The sequence below is a fragment of the Musca autumnalis genome, unplaced genomic scaffold (assembly GCF_047663935.1).
Source record: "Musca autumnalis isolate F117 unplaced genomic scaffold, ASM4766393v1 scaffold_2, whole genome shotgun sequence".
NCBI classification, from domain to species: Eukaryota; Metazoa; Arthropoda; class Insecta; order Diptera; family Muscidae; genus Musca; species Musca autumnalis.
Genome location: NW_027411755.1, coordinates 152143808 through 152164227, shown reverse-complemented (window position 1 = coordinate 152164227; position 20420 = coordinate 152143808). Strand labels below are relative to the sequence as shown.

Genomic DNA, 20420 nt, shown 5'->3' with positions numbered 1-20420 from the left:
TTGCTGAAAGAATTTTTCCCAGCAACATTTAGCAAGTTCGATCAGCTGTTTTTTAATCATCTGCTAATGGTCAGCTGCTCAATGTTTACCTTATTTTTGTGGAAAAATACAATAAATATTACGATTCAGCTATATTTATTGATTATTTTATTAATATATTAATAATTTTTTATTTATTTTGCTTAAAATTGAAAAACTTTTTCATTACTTTGGAGTTAGTTTTCTTTCATGCATTGGCGCCAATGTTTTTGTTTTGGTTATCAACTGTTATCTTGCTAAAGTTTACTAATTGCTGTCTTTTTACTTTTTTCTCTATTTTCGTATCAAAGAGTAAAATCTCTCTTACTCTCTGAAAAGAAGTTACTGAATAATTATTACTGAAAAAGTAAAAAGACACAACTAATTTTTCCCAGCAACATTTAGCAAGTTCGATCAGCTGTTTTTTAATCATCTGCTAATGATCAGCTGCTCAATGTTTAACTTATTTTTTGTGGAAAAATATGAGATGCTATTTTATTAAAGCGACAATATCAAATAGCATCAGCATCGCTAGCAATATTTTTGTGAAATTTGTTGCTACATGTTGCCGTTGTTCATTGTTGCTAAACATATTTCGAAGAAATTTTAGCAGACAAAGCTGCAAATATTCGGTGCTTTGCTAATATGTATGGCGTTAGCATTTTAAACCCTGGTTGTTATAGATTTTTGTCAATATCTAAAATACCGGCAAGCCTTTTGGAGCGGTTCTTGCAGATATTGGATCTTAAACTACCTACAAATAAACTGCATACAAATATTCCACTGTTTGTCCTCTAACTTGATGGATTTTTAACGAATTTATTAAACATTTTTCAATTATTTAAAGAAGCAAAATACTTAGTTGACTCACTGTATGTAAATACTTATTTTCGTAGAACTGCTGATTACAATTTAGCTTCCGTGGGCAATATTAACACTTTGTTTCTTACTAATTTTTGCATTTCGACTTTGCTTAATTTCAAATCCCGTAACATATCCAAAGCCTCTTCAATGGCTTCTGACGATGTACTGGGACGAGTTGAAAGTTGGCCCGGTGTTCGGCTTAGGAGTGGTGCAGGACAGGGTGCCAAACAACCATCATCAAGCTTTTCAAATGTATGACGAGATTTGAGGTGGTCATGGTCCAAAACTGATTCCCAGTCAATAACAGGATAAACACAAGCATCAATATCTTCAAATATGGCCGACCATTCAGCTTGAGTTTTTTCAAGGAATCGTTTGGTGAGTATATCTTTCGCTGCAAGCTTTTCATCTTCGTTTACAACTTTTTGCGAAAGTTCGGGTAGACCTAGTTTATCTTTAAATGCATCGAAAAATTGAGGTTCGATGGGAGCAACAGACATATATTTTCCATCCTTAGTTTCATAGACGTCATAAAAGTAAGAACCACCATCAAGTGTATTGGTGCCACGTTTACCTTGGAACACCATAGGTATATTACGTGCCATAAATAACCAACTAGATACATATGCAGCACCATCAGTCATGGCAGAATCTATAACCTGTCCATGTCCTGAACGATGACGCTCCAAAAGTGCTAGGCAAATACCCAATGAACACATTAGAGAACCACCTGCAAAGGCCAAGATATTAATGGGAGGTTGGGGTCTCTCGTTTTTACGACCAAGCATGGATAGAACTCCAGAAACAGCAGCATAATTTATATCATGACCAGCACGAGCAGCTAAACGGCCATGTTGTCCAAACCCCGTTAGTCTGGCATAGATGAGTCGGGGATTGTCTTTGCATAAAACTTCGGGTCCCAAATTAAGTTTTTCCATAACTCCAGGGCGGAATGGTTCGATGAGCACATCATGATTTCCGGCTAATTTTCGGACAAGTTGTTGTCCTTCGGGTACTTTTAAATTAATCGCCAATATACGTTTGCCACGATTCATACAGTTCAAAATATTATCGTTCACCTTTGAATATAAAACAAATGGTCAAATATGCGACGAAAAGTTGATACCTTATTTACTCACCCTATCTATCACTGTAACCTTTGCACCAAAGTCAGCTAAAATTTTGCCACAAAATGGTACTGGTGCCAGACCAGCAAATTCCAAAACCTTAATACCTTTAAGAGGCATCTTGCCACAAATTCGTTGCCGTGCTGCCTAATGCGATACGATCTGTTCCCAATGAGTATTAATATTAAATTCGGGAATTTGGATATATTTCTTGTGTTTGATAATGTGCTTTCGTATTATAACGGGAAGGATAGAGAGTAAATAGCCAAACACATATTCGTTGTGTTTTTCTCATTAGGTGGAGAGAAATGGGAAGGCAGATAAGGTAGAAGGTAGAGAAAATATACAAATTAACTTCCAAATCTTTTTTTCGACAGTTTTTAGTGGGATGCAGAGACGATTTTTAGGAAGGAGAAAGTAAGAAAGATAATATGTATATAAAATCGATTTCGCGTCCAAAGTAGACAATTGAAGAGATACGGCACACTCTGTTATCGTAATATAATACTGAATGTGTATTAATCATCGTATCATCAATTTGGTTCCAAAATGGTTTAAGGACCATTGAGTTTACATTAAAAAACTGAACGATATATAATTGGATATTCAACATTTTTGGAGGGTAGTCTTTTCCATGTCATGCAACAGTTGGAGACGATTGAGAGTTATCTTACTGGACTGCTCTGGAAATGGCATGTAAGTCCATATTTACATAAGGCAATTTTCCTTGCGGCAACTGTCAGTTTGTAGGAGAGAGAGGAGAGCATGGTACAATAATACAGGTAGCATTATCAAGCCAGCTGATGGTAACATAATATGTCAATTGCATTGAATTGATGTCAAATTTTGACATCTTATGTTACCAACAATTGCCGATGCGGCTACCTGTGTATTTGTACCATGGAGGAGAGGCATTGCTTCTCAACACCCTCTCTCACCGGCAAACTGACAATTGCCGCAAGGAAAATTGCCTAATGTAAATACATATGGACTTAGGCTTAGTGCAATTGCAATTTTTACAGGAATATGAAAGTTTGAAATAAATGGCATACTTATTCTTTCCTCGACATATGAATTACTTCGCCAGCGGTATATTTTCGGCCATAACATGTCGCACATATCATTAAAAGTGTAGTAACCATGACACAAATACCAGGTAGTGGTATCACACCAGCTGATCGAATATGAAACGTCAAAACAAAAAGTTGTGGACACTTCATCCAAGACATTGGTTCCGAGATTAATATTGAAGACACGATTAATTTTTGGAGGCGGTCAGGAATGATCTTCGCGATTTTTTAAACAATTTTTTGTCTCTATTCTTGATTTTCATAGTTCCAAACTGTAATTTCTTTCACTATTTGCGATGCATTTTAGCTTCTTATTTATGTTTTACGCTTTTGTTAGGATTTGAAGGTAGCGGCGAATCATTTTTCACTGATTTTCTTGGAGATTAATGTCGGTAATGACCAAAATTAATAAAACATATTGTCAAAGAAATTAATGTAGGAAAATTGGAGAAAATAACCGCGAAAACATGTCGCAAGGTGGTTGAACTGGTGCCGAAACACTTGTATAACATGATAATCTCCAACGGTTACTATAAAAATTCTTTTTTCTCAAAAAAAATGTAAAAGTCAAAATACTTTTTGTGAGGTAAAATATTTTGTGTTGTTATAGATTTTTGTCAATATCTAGAAGACCATTAAACCTTTCGTAGCGGTTCTTGCAGATATTGGATACTAAACTATCCACAAACATACTACATACAAATATTTGACTTTATGACCACTAATTTGATGGTTTCAAACGAATTTATTGAAAATTTTTCAATTTTCTAAAGAGGCAAAATACTTAATTGACTCACTGTACATAAATTTGTTTAAATTTTTTTGTTAAGAAGTATTGGAAAAATGAGAGTATGCAGTGTTTGCAATAGAAAAGACGGTGTTGGAAAAGCAACGGTCTTTAGTGTCTCAAAGGACGAAGTTAAAAGATCAGAGTGGAGTGCGATTTGTGGAGTCGAACTCAATTCCAAGTCAAAAATATGTTCGCTTCATTTCAATCCGAAGTACATGACGGGTTTAGAACGTTTCAATATGATTTGAGTGGTCAAAAAATATCTCAGTAAGTAGGATTTATATGTGTATTAATAAAAATGATGCATAATATGAAGTGCACACAGGTCAACTGAATGTGAATTTTCTCCTGATTTTGTCAATTACATTGAAGACGAGATAGACGTACCAGGTGTGACAACTAACCCTAATGAAAATCCTTACTTATTTGAAGACGAGATGGAGGTACAAGTTGTGACCACCAGCCCCAATGAAAACCCCTATTTGTTTGAAGACGAGATTGAGGTACCTATCGAGACCAAATAATCACAGTAGTTATAGATGCCGAAACTCAGACAGAGTAAGAAACATAATGCCTGCATACATATTGATATAATTAGTGTGTTATTACTTTTAAAATAAGTTATTCATTTTACACAACTTTGTTATAGATATCGGTATTTACCGAGTGGACCTATACCGATAGTTCTCTGCAAGATCAACATGTGAATATTCACATTTTGATGTTACTTTACCCATAAATTCTAAAATATTTTTAATAATATTTCTAAATGAGTTGTTGGAAAATTACTCCTTTCCCTTTAGTGGGTCTTACAAGGAAAACGACTGCTTTATTGTGATTGATGATTTTTCTTAATTTAATGGTATATTTTGCAGTCCTGTAATATTTGCAACAGAAACCCAAAAATACACTGAATATATAAAAAATTGGAAAAAGAAAACAAGGAATTGAACTGCAAATTATTAGAGACCAATTCAATAGTCGGTTCAGTAAATCAAATTTTCACAGGCGGTCAAATTTGAAAGATGGCTACCAAGACTAGAGTGGAAATGGGAAGACATCTCAAATTCCATATGCCTTCACGCCGCCGGACCTAGAGCTTATAGGCATTTATATAAAAAAGGGTTTCCTCTTCCCGATGTCTATACTCTGCAAAGGTGGTGTAGAAAAATAAACCTGGACGAAGGTTTGCTGTCGACATGCATAGAATTTATGCGGCAAATGGATAACGTGTCGATAGAGGAAAAAATATGTATCCTTTGCTTTATGAAATGAAGGTGACTGAGGTTTTTGAGTACAATATGTATGAAGACATTGCATTTCCGATCGCACATGGGAGAGCACGAATGAACTTTGGAAGTTTCTTGCTCTAATCGCATGAAAATTTCCTTTCAACACGAACTCTTTAGAACATGATATTGACCTTTGCAACTTTACACACATATGTGCATATATACATAAATTCTCTATACACTATTTTTATGGGTACTCATTTAGTGCATTTATTCAGATAAACCGTGGTTTTCTCATCCAGTGAATTCAGAACAAAATGTATTTGCTTTTCACGATGTACCTCACCTTTTGAAATTAATAAGAAACCATTTCTGGATACCGGATTGTGTTTTTTGTAGCAAGGCAAAAGGTGAAACTATCCGTTCAGCTTTTCTCAAACACTACTGCAAAGGCTATTATTCTATGGGTATCGATATATAAAGCTGTTGAAACAGCGGAGTTTTTTTGGACTTCATGGAAAGGTAACTAACATTTCAGCACCAAAAATATATGTATGTACATATCACTCAATTTGTATTTTGAACTTACATTAGGAGCCATACGGTATTCAACAAGGTAAATTTATAGAAGGTATGTGCATGAATTACAACAACTAACAAATTTACAAAAACAACATTGTTGGTATTGAAAATTAATTGTCAAAGAAAATATTGAATAATAGGGTCGTTCCAAAAATGTTTTCAGGAAAAACATAAATAAATTTTGAAAATACTCCAAAATAGAACAAATATGAATGACAATGTAAATATAAAGCATTCAGAACTGTCGTAGGCCATTTTTATTACACGTTTAGGAAGAAAAACAGTATTTTATGGTAGCAAATTTCGAAGTTTCAAATTTCATGAGTAGACCCTATTACATTTTGAAAACTAAATTTACAAAAAAAGTAAAAATACAGCTGATTGTCACTTCTACCTTCTATAAATATGCCTTGGTATTCAATTGGATAAACAAAAAGAAGTCCTAAATAGGATGAATGTCATTATGTCTAAGCCAGTCATTCCCAATAAAAGAATTCTTGAGTATTTTCAAAATGGTATAATACAATCAAACAATGCACTAATAATGCTGTACGAATACCTACAAAGATATAAATTTCAATATATATTAACCCGAAGATTGAATCAAGATGTGCTCGAGCACTTTTTTGGGGCTATGAGAAGTCAGGGTGGTCTTAATGACCACCCTTCTCCACAGGATTTCAAATATAGAATTCGAAAATATATATTGGGTTCGTAACCAAAGACTTTATTTTAATCTACATTACTTATTTTTTTTAATTTAGCAAGAAACATAGAAATTCTTTCGGGAGAAGGAAATGTAGAACATGATCCGACGGAATGGCTGAACTCCACCAATTCCACACCGGACACTTTTAAACATACCCTTAAACCAACTGGAGAAGCTTTTGGAAATGAAGGGCTGGAATGCTTAATGCCGCCGGATCCTACACAAACCACTGAATTTAGTGACTTAGATGAGTCCAATTTTATTGACAATGATGTTTTTCATGAGAACGCCCTAGAGAGCATATCGGGGTACATTATTAAAAAGCTGCACCTTGAAGAATACCAATGCCAATCAAAATAATACACTTGAGTCGATCCTATTTCGCAAGGGTCTCTCAAAAAACCGTCTGAGGAATTCGTTTCTGATATAATGCAATTGGAGGTGTTATTTAATAACACTCTCTTCTTTCTTCTTTATTTGCATATTCGATCTCCGAATATAAGCGACCAATACAATTATATATCATTATTTGTTACAAATTTTAAGGTATATTCATATATTATTCGTGATCTCCATAAAAGCTTCTCTATTTCTGGCTTCACTCAGTAGGAATGAGAAATTTTCAATGCCGGTCCATTTCAGAATATTGTCAATCCATGATGTTTCTTTCCGTCCTCTGGATGGCTTCCCTTCTATCGTTCCACCGATTATGGTTTGGAGCAGCTTGTATTTTCGGTTCCTCATTATATGTCCAAGATATGACACTTTTCTTCTTTTTATTGTTGTAATTAGTTCACGTTCTCGATTAACCCTTGTCAGAACTACTGAATTGGGTATCAAATGTGTCCATGGGATTTTTAGGATACGTCGATAAATCCACGTTTCAAAAGATTCTAGTTTCTTTATGTCATATGTGTTAATAACACTAATGGAATGAAAATATCCCAAGTCCCAAAACTTCGTCAGCAATTAATAAATAGTAGCAAGAATATCAACTTACCACGCAAAGTAAAGGAAGTGTTCTTCAAATGCCGGATTTTTTAGAATAAGGTATTTAAATAAACGCCTTAAGGTACAAAAAGCAAAGAAAAGGCTAATGAGAAATAAAAAGATTCTCAAGATTATGTTATAGTTGCTGTTTAATAGTATGTTCTATAATTCCTTTTTTGAATATTTAACATTATTTCCCTTTTCAGATCACGTTGTACGTACATATTTAATAATTTTTATTGCATGTTTTTATTTCTAATTAATGGTTTACTTAATATTTTAACTTGTACATTTAATTAATATTAGTTTATATTATTACTATATATAATATGAATTGGATAATAACGATTGCAATACAAAAACTATATGTTAATGGTTAGATGAATTAATTTTAGAAGTTAAATAAAAATAAATCGGAACAAAATGAAATGCACAAACTGTATTCGTTTTACAAAAAAGGTAGAGATATATTTTGTTCTTTCATTTTCTTGGCTAAAAAGACTTTAAATTTTACTGAAGCATCTAAACCGAAATTTAAACTTTGATCGTATCTAAGAATTTAGCTATGTATAACAGCCTGGTTCTGTATGTCGAAAAGAAAACGCGTGCGAATGAAACACGTCCAAATCAGCCATACAGAGACATGCTGCGAGAACATTTTCGTTCTGTAATAAAAACGGTCTGGGTGCCTCAGTCGTGTAATGTTCAGCATAGATATCAAAATAGGTCTCAAAGTGTTCATAATCCTAAATTTTTTAACTTTTCTGGGGAAGGTACCGAAGCAAGAGGATGAATATAGACCGTCTTCGAATTTGATGAAAGATTGGAAAAACAATTATGATGTGCAAAGATTGCATTACATTTAAGAGCCATTTTAGTTGGTGGCCGAATGTTTTTACAGCTTTCTGGTAATCGAGTGATTCCTGCTAAGTTTGTCGTGCGCACCATTTTATTCAAAGATAAATTTTGTGTGGAAGTACCCGAATTAGTGGAGCGAATCATCTCTTTGCGAACTTTACCCGACCGGGGTCTCCGTTCAAGATTTGTCTTGACCTCCAGTCAGCCAGAGAGATAGACGGACATATCTAAATAGAATCCAAATTGTCTGAAAGGGATTTCTTCAAAATATATTTGAGGTTCCAAACCATTATTTCGATTACTCTCGTTAGCTTAAAACTGAGGGTATACAAATAATTTAAATCTTTATTATTCACTCTAAGCATCAAATCATATTCCATATAATCTATAAGTATATTCAACCACATCTTGTTGAGGTAATGATAGTTCTGCTGGACTTGCACTGCGGCCAATCTATTCAAAAATGGTGGTATGCACTTGGCCTTCACTAAGACGTTGCTTCCAGAAATATATCCAATGCACATTTTAGTTTGTTGAAGAAAGCAGCTCATCACAAACTCCATAATTTGCCGGATTTAAGAGGATAGTTTTGCTTGTGGCCTTAAATGCATTTTCCTATTTATGTTATGAAACAAAATAATCGAACAAAAAACACAACTTATTTGAAAATCATATTTGAAGTTTCAAAACTAATTTGCCTTGAATTTGCCTTTTCAAGGCAAATTGAGGCAAGTCGCTTCACATTTTGACATAACATTTTCCGAATTCGCCGATGCCGTATAATTGTGCCATGGTTTATATATATGTAAATAGATTGCAAATAAAGAATATACATATGTATGTATATATAAAAAAATGTTCATGGGGTGTTTGCTGTCCCACTTACTAAATTTGTAAATCTAATCTGTAAAAATAAAGTTTTCAAAAATTTGGACGCAATCACTGCATTCTGCTTCCAAAACGCCCATTAATGACAGAGGTCACAATTGCTATTGCATTGAATACTAATACGTCTAATAATCTCTGAGATTTCGCCGTTTGTTAAAACCCGTTGTAGGAGAACCTACCCACAAAATTTCATCAAATTCGGTCCAATCGATTCGGAAGTTTAATTTAGTACATCATGTCAGTCTTAAAGACCTTTATATACATTTAGATCAACGTCGCCCAAGAAAATTCCATCAAACTAAAGCTAATGTTCATGTATAGACGAAAAAACAACAACCAATTGCTGTTTATCCTTCATTTTTGCTCACGTACTCTGCAAATGTCCAAGAAAAACAAATATAGAACAACTCAGTGGGCGTCCGCAGTATACAGATGGGCGACCCTGATTTAGATATATTATAGATACAGCGCATTGTTCGCCCGTCGTTTTAGTGACCAATGCACATTTTTAGAAGTTCTAGTTACTTAACCATCTTTCAAATTAGGTATTGCCTGATTTCTCAATCGATTTTGTGGAATTTCGGTCGAGCGACATTTAACGTTATCGGGGTTGTATGTATTCCAAAATAAGGGGGTGATCGCGCTCCCACTTAAAGCGTTTTTTAGTCATGCTTTCTAAAATTAAGGATATTATCTAAAATTAAACATTCTTGAAAAATTGGTCTGGCCGCGATATAAAGCTCCAGCTTCTATTGTTTAATAAATGAATTGTTTGCATTATAATTTTCAAAAATGTGCAAAAATCCGATGTCTACTTTTCAGCATCTCCTCGACACTTTCCTATACAATAAATAAAATTCTTGTGTAGCTGAGAGCGTTAAGGATTGATTCAAGCTTTATATTTTGGAAAGTTTGAATCATCTCCTCGATACATTCCTATACAATAGAGGAAATTCTTGGGTAGCTGAGAGCGTTAAGGATTGATTCAAGCTTTACATTTTAGAAAGTTTGAATTTTCCATATTTTTCTCAACATGCCCAACCATGTATAGCGGTTTCTACTGATTTGACCTAGCATCGCAGAAAAAATAAATTCTTGGAAAATTCCTAGTTTGACTATAATCGTCCGATCGATTTGAAATGTTCACCATACATAGATCTCGTTGCCCTGATTATGAAAATATAAAATTTTGCCGACGGTCATAACCGGTTATCCGTTTATTTGAACCGAAATTACGAGTAAAAAACCGGATATATAACCGGGTATTCTGGGCCGATATGGGTATCAAAAGAAAGCTTAGGAAAACACCTATCCAGAAATAAAATATTTCCAGCTGTATATAAACCAGTTACAATTCTAGAGCTAATTTTGGGTACGCGGGCAAAAGTTTCTTTAAAATTGTAAGTTTTCTTAAGTAGCCGGCCTTCGGCCGGGGATTTAAGACTTTCTCCTATGGACAGGTGCAAATTTCGGCTACGCGGACAAAAGTTTCTTTAAAGTTTCAAGTTTTCTTATGTAGCAGGCCTTCGGCCGGGGATTGAAGACTTTCTCCTATGGACGGGTTCAAATTTAAGCTACGCGGACAAAAGTTTCTTTAAAGTTTCAAGTTTTCTTATGTAGCACGCCTTCGGCCGGGGATTAAAGACTTTCTCCTATGGACGGGTTCAAATTTAAGCTACGCGGACAACAGTTTTCTTTCTTAAAATTTTAATAATTACCAGAATTTTTAAGCAAAAAAAAGTAAAAATAAACTTTTTTCTCTAACTCCCAAACCAGCTTTAGCATCTTAACAGAAAATAATTCAATAAAAAGGTGTTATTTTAAGCTTTCATTTGATACCCAAATCGAAAATCCAGTTATATATCCGGTTTTTTACCCGCACTTTCGGTTCAAATAATCGGATAGCCGGTTATGACCGCCGGTAAAATTTTATATTTTCGTAATCAGGGCATCGAGATCTATGTATAGTAAAAATTTCAGATTTATCCGACAGTTATAGCTAAACTAGGAATAAGCCATCGGTTTGGCGTATCTATCCATTACTGGTTACCCTTCAGTTTAAGACTCATTTCGAATTGGTTGTAAATGTGAACCCGATAACAAATACACACTTTTTTCTTGAGTGCAGAATTTCCAAAAAACTCTAAAGGGCTAAACTAAACCGCATAATCCACGTTCCATTTGCTTTATTCCAGTTGTTGTTTTTGTAGGTTTGAACCCTTTCTTCCAGTTGTAAACGCTGCTGTGCGTTTCCTCATTACACATTTCTTATTTTCGTTCTAAATCTACTTTATTTCAAAATTTACCTACACAAAATAAATTAGTCTTAATGAAATAGTTTTGTCTCTTCTACTCTTCCGTTTAGTATCGATATTTGGTGGAGTAATCTTTGGGTGATACAACGAGACCACGACCTTTTCTCGCTCCACGATAGACTGTCTCCACAATATCAATCATTTCTTGTTTATCTTCCAATGGCCAATTGATTTTATTGTTGTTACCAGTACCCAAATCAATCATAATGTGTTTGTTGCGGAAAAAGAACATCACCGTGCAGGGGTCATACAATTCGTACATTTTATTGAAGTCAGGAACCTCTGTAATGTCCACCAAATAAATTACTGCGAAATTTTTCACTTTCTCAGCAATGCTGTAGAGGACTTCATCCATTTTCATGCAAGCAGGGTCCCAATCATGACCAAAACGAATTACCTAGAGTACCGTGGCGCGGCAAAGAAAGATCGAGATAAATCTAGTTTGCCAAGAGTAAATACACAACAAAGTACTTACCACAACTCTGTCTTCCTCGGATAAAATGGCCTGGTCCACTTGCCAGCCATTGTGTAAATGTGGTAACATATAAGACATGTTGCAGGTTTTTGTGTTTTACAAACTTTTTGAAATAAAATATTAAAAATAATTGGGAATATTTATCTGCAAAGTCAACACGTTATTAATAGGGACCAATGATTTTTTTACAAAATAAACGATTTAAAAAACGTTCCAAGCTTGTTTACGAATACTTCGGTGAAAAGAAATATGAACGGAGGAAAATTTTGTTGTTGTTTTCCCGTTTGTTCTTTTTTCATCTTTCTACTATATGCCTATCTACGCATCCCTCTAGCACCCTCGTTTTCAAACAATGGACGGACAAACAGTACTGCCAAGTTTTTAGCAAAAGATTCATATGTCGTTGCCAGGAAACATTGCTAGATGGCGCTGATAAATAAAATAAATAACAACCCTTCCCACTTTGGCGGACAAACCAACTTCAAACTTGTAAAACCGTTAACATTTTAGCTGTGTTCCTTTACTTACCTGAGGTTACCATTTTTAACCTGCAAAGCGTTCCTTAATCCCGAAAAGTGGCAAAATTGGACGCAATTTTTAAGAGAGTGAGAGTGGAGAGAGAGCGAAAATGGCTTTCTCTTCTACCACAGGCTACCAGCAAAATTTCTACAGGTAAAAAATGGCAGAACTGATTTTTCGACTTTTGTTTGACGATTATTTCACAATGAAAAAGAAAATGGACGCAAAACAGAAGAAAAAGTCGAACGCTGATAAAACTAAATTAAAAACTGTGAAATAAAAGACTAAAATTGATTTTTTATGTTTCTTTTCGACATTGCTGTCAGACCTACCATTTTTCCGTTCCTTTACTTTTCTGGTAAAAATTTTCATGAGAGAGTAATTTTGAGCAATTTTGACACTTTTCTCTTTTACCACCCTAACCATTAAAAAAGTAAAGGAACAAAGCTTTTGTAAAGGAAAAGTGCTAAAAATCATGGTAGACAAGGCACATTTATATAAAGTAGAAGTGACAATTAGCTGTATTTTTTCTTTTTGGTAAATTAGGTTTTCAAAATGTAATAGGGTCTACTCATAAAATTTCGAACTTCGAAAATTGCTACCATAAAATACTTCTTTTCATCCTAAATGTCCTACGACAGTTCTGAATGCTTTATATTTGCATTTTGATTCAAATTTGTTATATTTTAGAGGATTTTCAAAATGTATTTATGTTTTTCCTGATAAAATTTTAAGAACGACCCTATTATTCAATATTTTCTTTGACATTAACCCTGCTATTACGTTGGGGTCATTTGATGACCCAAATCGTATTTATCATCACCGTATGTCTTACTGGTGGGATATAATTAAAAGTCCTTACTACTCTGTGCATGAATTTTTAAGATATACTGAAATCAATTAGTCCCAATTTACATTAGGCGAGTTTACTTGCGGCAATTGTCAGTTTGTAGGTGAGAGAGGGTGCTGAGAGGCAAAGGGTTACCATATGCCTCACCTCTCTCTCCTACAAAATGACAATTGCCGCAAGTAAACTCGCCCAATGTAAATTGGGACTAAGTTTCATCAATATTTTGTGCTTAGAAGTCTATTTATTGCATGTGTATACACATAACATGTTAGGGTCATTTTATGACCCCGTGCGTATATAATGTGGCATGCCAAAATTTAATTTTAATTTTTTAGCATTTTCCTTTCATATTGTTCTTGTCTTAGATGACAACAAAACAAAAAAATAAATAAAGAATACAAAAAATTTACATTTATTGTTGTAATTTTTACATTCAATAACAACGAATCCTAATGCTTTCAGTTCAGTGACAGATTTTTTACCGATAATATTGACATCGAATTTATGTAAATTTTTAGTTCTTTACTGAATTTATTAGTGATTAGACAAAATTTTTCTCTAATAAACACTTCAAGCTATTATCCCACGCCTTAAAACCCTTTTAAAAATGTATACTATATAATTTTTTAATAAATGGGTCATCAAATGACCCCAACATAGCGTATGTGATTTTTTTCTAATGTAGTAGCAGGGTTAAAAATTTATACTATATAATTTTTTAATAAATGGGTCATCAAATGACCACAACATAGCGTATGTGATTTTTTTCTAACGTAGTAGCAGGGTTAAATTGTCAATAACAACAATATTGTTTTTGTAAATTTCTTAGTTGTTGTAATTCATGCACATACCTTATATAAATACAGTTAGTCAACTAAATGTTTGCAAAACCAAAATTATCACAAAATTTTAAATACAAACACGCTTTCTTGGTATAAATAAATAACATTATTTATATATTTGCTAACAGTTTAATTTTTACACATGAATATTAATAAAATAAAAATGTAGCTAAATTTCACTAAAAATGTTCTTAAAATTAACAGAAATTAGAACAACTCGTAGTTTGTACTGTCAACTAAAGAATTGTAAAATTCACAACTTTTCAGTCTTATACGGCGTTTAGATTATAGTTTTTTTGCAGGGTTAACCTTCTTTATGAGGATTTATTTGAAGTATACACAATGGAAATGACATTTGAAACCCAGACCCACTGGGTTAACCCGGTTATATGTAAACGGCCTATAAGGCCATGTTTATATTATACCCAGCAAAAAGTTTGCATCCGCGGATGCAGTTGAATCACTACAAGTGTACGGTACATTTGCCGTTGGAGTACAACTTTTCCTATGAATTCACTTATGAATTTTACAAGAGAGCGCGCAGCTAGGATGCACTCCTTTTCGCTTCCACAGCACACAGCTAGGATGCACTCCATTTTCGATCCAAATCACAACCTAAGATGCAGTGCTTTGGATTGGATTTATATGCATTCTTCGGATTGCATTTTTAACCAGTCTAAAGATGCAATTAAAATGCAAGCCATTGCGAAATATCCCAAAATAAATAATATGCATTTATTATTTGTGTAAAACAAGAACACAAAGTACTTTATTATATAAACACAAATTAAAAAACGTTTCCATTAAATTCAATCACATTTGAGCTTACTTCCTCCGTTCTTTCTTTCATCATCCTAAAGTTTTTTTATGTTGCCTTCCCATCACTGGTTCAGCTTCCGACATGGACTCCAACTCCACTGCATTAAAAATCTTCGTCTCGTGAATTACCGCAAAAATGTTCGCAACTTAAGTTGTTATTTCTTTATTTTATAACAAATTCTTCGAAATGTATACAATCTTGTTTATCTTTTGAAGAAATGTGTAGGGATCAAGCAACTGTTTTTTCTGTAGGGATCTCTACAGCAACTGCTTATAAAATGTATCGAACGGAGTGCATTTTTCATAACTCTGTTGGACTACATCGAAAGATGTTGTGAAATCATAACTCCAGTTGCACAACTTCCAAAATTTTTTGCTGGGTAGCCTTTTGGAGGGTTAACCTTCTTTATGAGGATTTTTTTGAAATATAAGCAATGGAATTGACATTTGGAAACCAGTGGGTTTGTTAAATCCGGTTATATATAAACATACTAATATACGGTATTTCTGGAAAAGTTGGTTCTAATATTTCATGTACCCACCTCGGGCATCAATAACAGCTTCTAAACGTCTCGGAATTGAAAAAATAAGTTTCGGAATGTCATATTCCAATGGTATTTTCTGCCATCCTTCTTTAATGTAGTTTATTAAGTCGCTCCTATTTAGAGGCGGGCGCGTGCCTAAAATATTATGCACGAACATGCACAAACACGAACCAACATTTTTATGCACATTCACCCACAAACACGGCGTTTTGCGAGAAGCCACGATCACGCACACTCACGCACGAAAACTTTTTATTTTTGGTGTAATTATAGTTGACCTTTGGACTTATTATCTTTTTGCTGTTTTGTTTGGCTTTCAGGTCAGAAATTGAAAAACAAAAGATTTTTTGTTTTTAATTTTTATTTATTTTTCCAATATTTCGATTATCGTCGATGATCATCATCAGGGATTTCTTTAATTTCAAATGAAAAACAAGCAACATTTAGTTATAAAAAAGTATAAACAAAAATATGTAAGAAATAATTACATTTTGTATTTCTCTGGTTTTACTAACTGCCACTAGACATTCACACTTGATCACAACTGATTTTCGACTAACCAAAGTTCTTATGTTTCTCAATAATGTTTCGATATGTCTTATGCCAGACTATGAAAATTTTCATTGAAAACGTTTTTCCATTTTCTTCCAAATTTTCATTGACGTCTACACACATATTTGAAATCATATGAAAATTCTGACATTTTCATTGCTTTGAGAGTTACGAATATAAACACAAAGAATAATTTCAGATTACAGAACCTTGTGTACAGAGTTTCACCCCCTTCACACCTCTTACCAACAAACTCGTTTTCACGTTAATGAAAATTTTCATAGTCTGGCATAAGACTACATTTGAGCATAGTGCTCTGTGTCTATCTTGTAGTTCATTCGGTTTTGCACAGGTACATTTATTATGTGGAGCATTTCCAACATGTATCTTCGTCTGCCATTAGTTTCTTGGGTTAGAATATCAATATTCTTGAAGTTTGGTGTGTGCCCAGTTTGTTTTTCAATTTCTGACCTGAAAGCCAAACAAAACAGCAAAAAGATAAAACTTTTTATGAAAAAGGAAATATTAGCTTCGTTCCCGTACTTTTTAATGGTAAAACTCGTAAAAGAGAGAACTGCAAAAAAATTGTTCTCACACACAAGTTTTTTGAAATAGTTCGGGAACGGAAAAATGGAAAATACGTCAAAAAAACTGGAACAAATGTCAAAGTCGGCGTATCTGCCAATCAGACGCCGGCAACCATGTTACTATTTTTTTACTTGCCCAAATTTGTCGTGTAAAAAGTTTTTAAAGAGAGCGTCATTCAGCGCCATTTTTGTTTAAAGAGAAGTGAACATTTTACAACTTTTTTGTGTACGGGAACGCTTTTTCGAGTAAAATGTGTAAAAGTCGTAAAAATTGTAAAAACTTTTTAGTTCTGGAACACAGCTATTGGTATAAGCTGTGTTCCTTTACTTACCTGAGGTTACCATTTGTTACCATTTTTAACCTGCAAAGCGTTCCTTAACCCCAAAAAGTGGTAAGTCCCGGGCCACACTACAGTAATTTCACTGAAATTTTGACACGAAATAATGCGTCTCTAGATCGAGTTCCATAGTATAGTAAAATCATAAAAATGCTGTAGTGGGGAATTCGAGCTAAGAACGCCTAATTTCATGAAATTTATAAATGAAATTCATACTAGTGTGGACCGGGACTAAAGCTGGCAGCAAGCGAAAATGGCTTTCTCTTCTACCACAGGCTACCAGCAAAATTTCTGCAGGTAAAAAATGTCAGAACTGATTTTTCGACTTTTGTTTGACGATTATTTCACAATAAAAAAGAAAATGGACGAAACACAGTACAAAAAGTCGAACGCTGACAAAACTAAATTAAAAACTGTGAAATAAAAGACGAAAATTGATTTTTTTAATGTTTCTTTTGGACATGGCTGCCAGATCTACCATTTTTCCGTTCCTTTACTTTTCTGGTAAAAATGTTTATGAGAGAGCAATTTTGACACATTTCTCTTTTACCACCCTTACCATTAAAAAAGTAAAGGAACAAAGCTATAGTTTTACATTTATTTATTCAAACAATATACATATGGGGATTTCATTCCCTTTATTTTTTACTGTGGTGATCATGGTAGAACAAATATAAGGTAAAGTAAATACTACAACAAATACAACTCAACAACAACCACAAAGGAATTTGTTTTTGTTTGTAACGTTACTGTCACCGGTACATGTAAACAAAATAAGGAAATGTCTATAAATTATTTGAATTTAAAAAACTAATCATTTTTCAAATTTGATTGAATATTTTGGAAAACATGAATGAAAATTCGTTACATTTTCAATTTGGATGTTTCCATATCATTCCACTAAATGCGAAATTTCTCGCAGAAAGTAGAATTCTTTCAAAAATGTTTGGGGTCGCTGAAAATTCAATGAAAAAGGAGAAACTGATTCAATCTTTTGTTTTTGAAATCAAAGAATCGCATGTTTATAAGGGCTTTATTTTTTTCAAATTTAACAAAATACCTCACATATTAAAAAATGTTGTACCGCCTCTATAAGCGGTGTTTTATTGTGCAGATCGTCGTTCGGACTTGGAGGAGGTTACATATCATTGATATGAAGAAATAGAAATAGTTTTTTTCCTGAATGATATATTTTTCCCCCAAATATATAAAATATATACTTTATCCCTAATGTACATCGAAATAGAAATAAATATATAAAATGTCGTTACAACCCAGTTCAGTCAGCTGTGTACTGCTGTTACCTTTTATTGTTCTGCCATGTGTGGTGATGCTGCTCACCAGAAAAACATTACAGAATATTTTCAGATTTTTTTGGACTGATGGTGCCAGAGATATCTCGCTTTTCAAAAGTCGAATTCTGTAAATATTATATGCAAACAAATACTCAAAACTTCATTAATATTAGTTCAAATAGAATTTTTTTTGTTTGGTGCAATAATTGCTTAACCATTTTCAAAATCGAAAAATAACGCACTTTTTAAGATGTTGTAAGAAGTTTCGAGTATTTCTTTGTATATAGTTTTTACTCAATTCGACTTCTACAAGGCGCGAACCGTTTGCCAAAATATTTGAAAATATACTAAAAAGTTTTGCTGATGAGCAGCAAAAATATAAAGTAAATCAAAAACCACTTTTTGAAAAAGTGTCCAATTTCACTTAGAAATCCCCATATCGCTCATTTACTCAAAGAGTGACACATCTCAAAAAATCGAGTTTCGAGAAAACGCGTTTTAAGTTGGCGATTGAAATTTGACTTCCCAACTTAAAGATGTTATGACACAAAAAGTGATATAACTACTTGGACAATCTTTTGTAAAGACCTTAACAGATATCAGTGCTAAGTTTTTGTGCAAGATCAAGCATGAGTTGAAGTGTTTTAGTGGTTCATAAATTCAAAAAACTTTTTTGATGAATTATGCCAAACCCGTAGTAAATGACCTATATCTCGTTGAATTTTAGAGATAGCAACATGAAAATTTGACACAAGATAAAATAGAAGTCCGAGAAAAAATAGAAATTGCTAACTCAGAAACGCATTTTTAGAGTTATGTCACACTTTGAGTAAATGAGCGATATGTACTTCAAAAATACACATACACTCCACGTCAGTAGAATAGAACACCTAAATTTTTGTTAATGTTATCTTATTTATCCCAAAACGAATGAATCTGGGTTTTCAATCTTGTGGGTATTTATAGTCTATGATGTTCCGTATCAAACACAGAAAAAATTATTAAACTATTAGCTCTTCGCGAAATGATTTTCTGATGAAGTTTCCGATAGTACTATGAAAAATAGGCATTTATTTTTGGTCATCAGGATAGAACAGTCACTTTATTTTCGCGAATTTTTGAGATATTAACATTTTCTTTCAGTCGATAAAGCAATGTTTCTAATCATTTTTCACCAAAGAAAACCTATAAATTATTCCGCGGACACCGAAATAACAGCGATAAATATATTTACAGATATTTGAAACAGTTATGTCATCTTTCTTCACAATAAAATAGAATATGACACACACAACCTCGACGGATACAATCGGGTGCTTCTGATGCTGATAAGATGGAACATTTTCGAAATAATTATGAAAAACGTCTAAATTTCTTATAAAAAACCATGATGTTTTGTTAAATAAAATGGTTTTTCCGCGAACAAGTCTGCCGTTTAAAGGTTTGGAAATATGCTACAGATTTAACCCATGGTATAAGTAAAGAGGTAGATTTAAATGAAAAAATCTGTAGAACCCTTGTTTTTCTTGAATTCCTAAAACCATGGTTTAATAAGAAAGGTTAGCCAAAGCTTTATGTCAATTTAAATTTTTTTCATTCGAGTATGCCTAAAACTTCAAAACAATATAAACAAACTGTGTATGTGTGTGTGGTGTTTGAATAATATGCCAAATAATTTTAAAACCAATCGAATTCAATGATTTTTAAAATTGTATTTAGACCATTTGTAAGGAAGAAATTGGTGAGATTTGCATTGAAACAATCAGTTTATCATATTCACAACTCGATTATGTGGAGAAAACTTAACTCTTCATTCATTTTTCGCGTTTTTTATAAAATGCTCAAAAAATGCATTGTAAACAAACCCACTTGTTGCTTTTATTTTGAAGTTTTAGGAGTTCAAGAAAAACAAGAGTTCTATAGATTTTTTTCATTTAAATCTACCTCTTTACTTATACCATGCCTAAAACTTCAAAATAAAAGCAACAATTGGGTTTGTTTACAATGCATTTCTTGAGCATTTTATTAAAAACGCGAAAAATTAATGAAGAGTTAAGTTTTCTCCACATAATCGAGTTGTGAATATGCTAAACTGATTGTTTCAATGCAAATCTCACCAATTTCTTCCATACAAATGGTCTAAAAACAATTTTAA

At 33.3% G+C, this 20420-nt stretch overlaps 2 protein-coding genes across 2 annotated transcripts; both read right to left on the bottom strand.

Moving 5' to 3' along the window:
• Positions 1–794: 794 nt before the first annotated feature.
• LOC141394745 (alpha-methylacyl-CoA racemase-like) lies at positions 795–2311 on the bottom strand. The gene is made up of 2 exons (XM_073969571.1): positions 2022–2311; positions 795–1961 (listed from the first exon to the last, which is right to left on the bottom strand). Exons 1-2 carry the CDS (start codon positions 2127–2129, stop codon positions 924–926), a joined length of 1146 nt encoding a protein of 381 aa, XP_073825672.1. The 5' UTR covers positions 2130–2311; the 3' UTR covers positions 795–923.
• Positions 2312–8567: 6256 nt separating this feature from the next.
• LOC141394746 (thioredoxin-like protein 4A) lies at positions 8568–12214 on the bottom strand. The gene is made up of 2 exons (XM_073969572.1): positions 11919–12214; positions 8568–11840 (listed from the first exon to the last, which is right to left on the bottom strand). Exons 1-2 carry the CDS (start codon positions 11994–11996, stop codon positions 11490–11492), a joined length of 429 nt encoding a protein of 142 aa, XP_073825673.1. The 5' UTR covers positions 11997–12214; the 3' UTR covers positions 8568–11489.
• Positions 12215–20420: the final 8206 nt, after the last annotated feature.

What these genes read in the sequence shown, in the direction of transcription:
- LOC141394746 (XM_073969572.1), bottom strand. Translation starts at nt 11,996, where the DNA reads ATGTCTTATATGTTACCACATTTACACAATGGCTGGCAAGTGGACCAG. An exon ending in CCGAGGAAGACAGAGTTGTG is followed by an intron (nt 11,841 to 11,918) that starts GTAAGTACTTTG and finishes ACGGTACTCTAG; the next exon opens with GTAATTCGTTTTGGTCATGA.
- LOC141394745 (XM_073969571.1), bottom strand. Translation starts at nt 2,129, where the DNA reads ATGCCTCTTAAAGGTATTAAGGTTTTGGAATTTGCTGGTCTGGCACCA. An exon ending in AGGTTACAGTGATAGATAGG is followed by an intron (nt 1,962 to 2,021) that starts GTGAGTAAATAA and finishes TTATATTCAAAG; the next exon opens with GTGAACGATAATATTTTGAA.